The sequence below is a fragment of the Lactuca serriola genome, chromosome 6, assembly GCF_051521515.1.
Source record: "Lactuca serriola cultivar US96UC23 chromosome 6, Lser_US96UC23_V15, whole genome shotgun sequence".
In the NCBI taxonomy this organism is placed as follows: domain Eukaryota; kingdom Viridiplantae; phylum Streptophyta; class Magnoliopsida; order Asterales; family Asteraceae; genus Lactuca; species Lactuca serriola.
This window is the reverse complement of record NC_136413.1, coordinates 74994528-74999147: the sequence shown is the minus strand read 5'-3', so window position 1 is coordinate 74999147 and position 4620 is coordinate 74994528. Positions and strand designations below refer to the sequence as shown.

At 35.7% G+C, this 4620-nt stretch overlaps 1 protein-coding gene across 1 annotated transcript; it reads left to right on the top strand.

Annotated features, from left to right (window-relative positions):
• The first annotated feature begins 253 nt into the window (after positions 1 to 253).
• Positions 254 to 4250, top strand: LOC145058060 (cytochrome P450 76C1-like). Its single transcript, XM_079005983.1, has 3 exons — positions 254 to 1236; positions 1415 to 1820; positions 3849 to 4250. Exons 1-3 carry the CDS (start codon positions 301 to 303, stop codon positions 4061 to 4063), a joined length of 1557 nt encoding a protein of 518 aa, XP_078862109.1. The 5' UTR covers positions 254 to 300; the 3' UTR covers positions 4064 to 4250.
• Positions 4251 to 4620: the final 370 nt, after the last annotated feature.

Here is a 4620-nt window from a genome sequence, read left to right as displayed (position 1 = left end):
AAGCAATTATTAATCTTGAACAAAAAAAAATTATTAAATATCATGATTTGTCGCTAACAGGATGACCAATGTGTCATTCAAAATAGAAACAGAAAGTAATGGTATCTAACCGTTTCTGAAATAATAGAGTATAAGGTTTCACACGGTTTTGACTTTCGGATTAATAAGCAATAAATATGAATCACGCATATATAATTTTAACATTTTTGGCTTGTTTAATTTAAGCAAGCAGTCGCTTGAGGTTTAAATCCGGAAGACGATTTTCTTTTATGGTATTCACATTCATCATATTCGAAAAAAATGGAAGAACTGTCGGCCAGCAACAAAGACCACTTTACTCTTGCAGTTGCCACCATTTCAGTAATGATCTTTGCTATTTCATGGCGGAGATGGAAGTCTTCGAGCTCTTCAGGTGCACCATCATTGCCACCAGGTCCTCGTTCCTTGCCGATTGTAGGTTACCTTCCATTTCTTCGTCGTGACTTACACAAACAATTCCGTAACATGGCTCACATTTACGGACCCATTTTCAAGTTTCACTTGGGAAGCAAACTTCATGTCGTCATAAATACACCTGACCTAGTAAAGGCTGTGGTACGTGAGCAAGATGACATATTTTCTAACCGGAATCCGTCAATAGCTGCCTTAGCGATCTCCTATGGAGGCCGAAATGTAGTATTTTCTGACAACAATTCAGATTGGCGTAACCTTCGTAAGATATTTGCCCATGAGGTTCTAAGCAACAAGAATCTTGAAGCGTGCAGGTTTTTTCGAAGGGATGAAGTGAGGAAAACTATCAAAAATATTTATAGTAAAATCGGGACCACAATTGACATCAGCGAGATTGCTTTCTCAACAGAGGCTAACGTCCTTACAAGCATGGTTTGGGAAAACACTTCAGATCCAAACGCAAAAGGTAGCCAATTTGGAGCAGAGTTGAAGAGGATTTCTTCAAATATCGTTGAGCTTCTAGGACAGCCGAATCTCTCTGACATCTTCCCTAGTGTTGCATGGCTTGATCTACAAGGCATTTTACGGAAGATGAAGAGGCAACTTCATCAGTTGGATGAAATTTTCACAACCATTATCGAGGATCGAATTATATCTAACTCAAAAAAGCCGAAGGATGCTGGTGGGCATGAAGGAAAGAAGGATCTTTTACAGATCTTATTAGAGCTCATGGACCAAAAGGACGCAGCATCGATTAGCATAACACAGATTAAGGCACTTCTCCTGGTAATTAATATTCTTTAAAATTACTTCCAAATGGTTAATTTTGCATAGTTCATATATTGTAGTCACACCTATAAATAATTGAGAAAGATCCAGCTGTATGAATAAGAAATGGCGTTAGAATTTTCCTTTTAGTCGGCCTGCAAAATTTACACATTTTGTTGAACTTTGGTTGTATCAGGACATTATGGTTGCCGGATCAGAAACAACCACAACGCTGATAGAATGGGCAATGGCAGAGATCATGCAAAATGATGACATAATGAAAAAGGTTCAACAAGAATTAGAAGAAATCGTAGGACTTGACAACATTGTCGAAGAATCTCATCTCCCTAAACTACAATACCTAGATGCAATAATTAAAGAAACATTTCGGTTGCACCCTGTAGTCCCTCTCATACTCCCAAGATCACCAAGCCAGGATTGTATAGTCGGTGGATACACCATTCCAAAAGGATGTACTGTGCTTCTGAATGTTTGGTCAATCCATCGGGATCATCGGTATTGGGACAATCCGTTAATATTCAATCCAGAGAGGTTCTTGACAAACAAATATGATTTCAAAGGAGGCAATTTAAATTTGATATGCTATGATAAGGATGGTTAATATTGTTTAGATACCTCCAAAATCGATTTAGTTTGACCCAAAATCACCTTAGAATAACTCATTATCACTTGGAATTAATTTGGGAAGAAAAGGGTAAAAGTTAAGATTCTTCGTCTTAGATGCCCCTTACTGTGACATCCTAAAACTTCTCGGATAGGAAAAACCGATTTAGTTTATGCTTTTAAAATAAAATCAGAGTAATCTTTCAAAAGGTGTTGCGGAATTTGTTCCCAAAACAAAATATAATAAAAAAGTTATCAAAGCATTTCTTAAAGAAATGTATTTTCATTATATAACAAAATCTCGGGATGTCATGTTCCGATGCAGACCAAAAGCATAAACAGTACATTACAAGTCTTACAACAGTTATTTACAACTACTGGTCTATAATCCAAAAATTCCTCATCATAATCCATCTATGCTCTGAGTCCACTACATGTAATATAAAAAGTTGAGTGCATCAGGCTTGGTAGCCTGGTGAGCATATAGGGTTTTCAACCCACAAATAATAAATTTATTAATTTCATCAACCACAATAAATTTATTTATTATGTTTAAACATCAAATAGTCAACCGAATTTCCTACCCCCATTATCTTCTTTACTCTTAAGGATCTACCCTAAGAAATCAGTTATTCCTCGTTCATTCATTCCTAAGAATTTGCCTGAGAAATAAGCACGAAGTCCATCTTTGCCTATGGCGCAACTGCCAATGTTATTTATTTGGCGCAGCTACAAACAACATCATTTGTTCTCTAATTGGCACAGCTGCCAATGTTATTTATTAGGTGCAGTTGCAAACAACATCATTTATTCTTTAATCGGCACAACTGCAAATATTGTTTATTAGGTGTAGCTGCCAACAACATCATTTATTCTCTATTAGGCACAGTTGCTAATGTTATTTATTAGGCACAGCTGCCAATAACATCTATATCATCTTTCATCCCTCATTCTTTATCTACCTACACTTCGCCCAATATATTTGTAGATATAAAATACATATACAGTTTAAAACATGTATAAAACATTCATTAATCATCCATCTCAAGAAAACAAACAACATATACTCACATAGCATGCATTTTATATAAAATACTTCATATATATGTGTAAGCTGAAAGTGAATATATACTCACTTGGTAAAACGGTGATTGGACAGCACTTCATTTTTTTTAAAACAATCGTTTCCGATGAAACTGGGATGGTTTCTGAAAAAACGGACTTCATGTGGGCAGAGTTTCAGCTCGAAAACTATTTTTCTCGGGATCTTCGGGGTTTTCTTATGACGCTAGGATGATATAGTGCGGTTAGGTGTAATTTTTGCAATATTGAAGAAAGTTTAGGGTGGGAGAATGAAAGTTTGCAACCTAAAATTGGATGGTTTCGGGTGCTATTTATAGTGGCTGATCCCAGGAGTTACGATTGGCTTACATCGAGTACGTTGGGCGTACTAAGGGATAACTCCGGATGCGTCCAAGCTACGAACGCATGGCTTTCATGCAATAGAGTAGGTTACGTGAGCGATCTCAGACTCTGCACACGAGTACGCTGGGCGTACTCTGAATTTCCAAGCATAAAAAATTCTTAACTTTCGCATACGAGCTTTATTTTTTGACGTTCTTTATATCCATGTGTAGCTGAGACTATGCTCTACAACTTTCGTTTAGACTCCGTTGGCTAATTTTGAATTTATTTTTAAAGTTATATTTTTAATAGGCCAGGACAGGAAAATTCCGTTAAAAATTCATAGCTTCTTCATTCGACATCCGTTTTCGTCCGTCTTTTTACCGTTGAACTAATAGCAACAAGATCTTCAATTCTCGTTTAGGTTGTTTTGGCTAAAAATCACCCGATCTAAAATTCGAGTTTCGGGCTGCATAGTGTTATGTCAAATCTTAGAAAATTCATAACTTCCTCATATGAAGTCATATTTGGACATTCTTTTTACGCACTATCTCTGTTTAATGAACACTACGACTTTCGTTTAGATCACTAAGACTAAAAAGCAATTGGATTTGGAAGAAGATTGTGTCCAGGTGTTCCATTGGCGGAGAAAATGCAAATGTATATCTTGGCATCGCTCTTACACTCATTCGACTGGAGCTTGCCGGAGGGTGAAGAGCATGACCTCTCTGAAAAATTTGGAATTTCACTAAAGAAAAAAGAACCACTCATCGTTGTTCCTTCACAAAGGTTGCCAAACGAGAACCTCTATATGTGATGTATGTTTGAATTACGCTCGGGGATGGTTTGTTGAATACATTTTATATATGTATTGTTATGTTGATCGAATGTGTATGAATAATGAATTTCTAGTGTAGGCCTCTTTTGTGTTTATGACTTAATTAGTTAATTAGCTAGCGACATGGTATATACATGTACGTACTCGCTGGAAATCAACTGGACTGAATTGGATTGGATCAGATTCATTGTATAGTGTTTTGGTATGTCTATCGAAAATTAAACAAATTTTCTTAATGTGTCAGGTAATGACGAGGATATAACCTTTGAGGACGTTAAAATTACAAAATTATCTTTAAGGTAGAATAACCAACACCGTTTCGAATTTATTGAAAGTTTAAAAATAAATTAGTTATAAATCAACAATGGAAACAAACTTCAATATATAATATACATATAACTCATTTTCCATCCAAAAATAAATAAAATAAAATAAAACTCTAATAGTTACAAAAGAAAATTTCTCTTAAAATTAAAGTAGTAACCCCAATGTTTTGGAATTGGGATAACCTTTTTGTTTGTTAACTGTTGGAAATC

What these genes read in the sequence shown, in the direction of transcription:
- LOC145058060 (XM_079005983.1), top strand. Translation starts at nt 301, where the DNA reads ATGGAAGAACTGTCGGCCAGCAACAAAGACCACTTTACTCTTGCAGTT. An exon ending in AGATTAAGGCACTTCTCCTG is followed by an intron (nt 1,237 to 1,414) that starts GTAATTAATATT and finishes TGGTTGTATCAG; the next exon opens with GACATTATGGTTGCCGGATC. An exon ending in AGGCAATTTAAATTTGATAT is followed by an intron (nt 1,821 to 3,848) that starts GCTATGATAAGG and finishes AAGACTAAAAAG; the next exon opens with CAATTGGATTTGGAAGAAGA.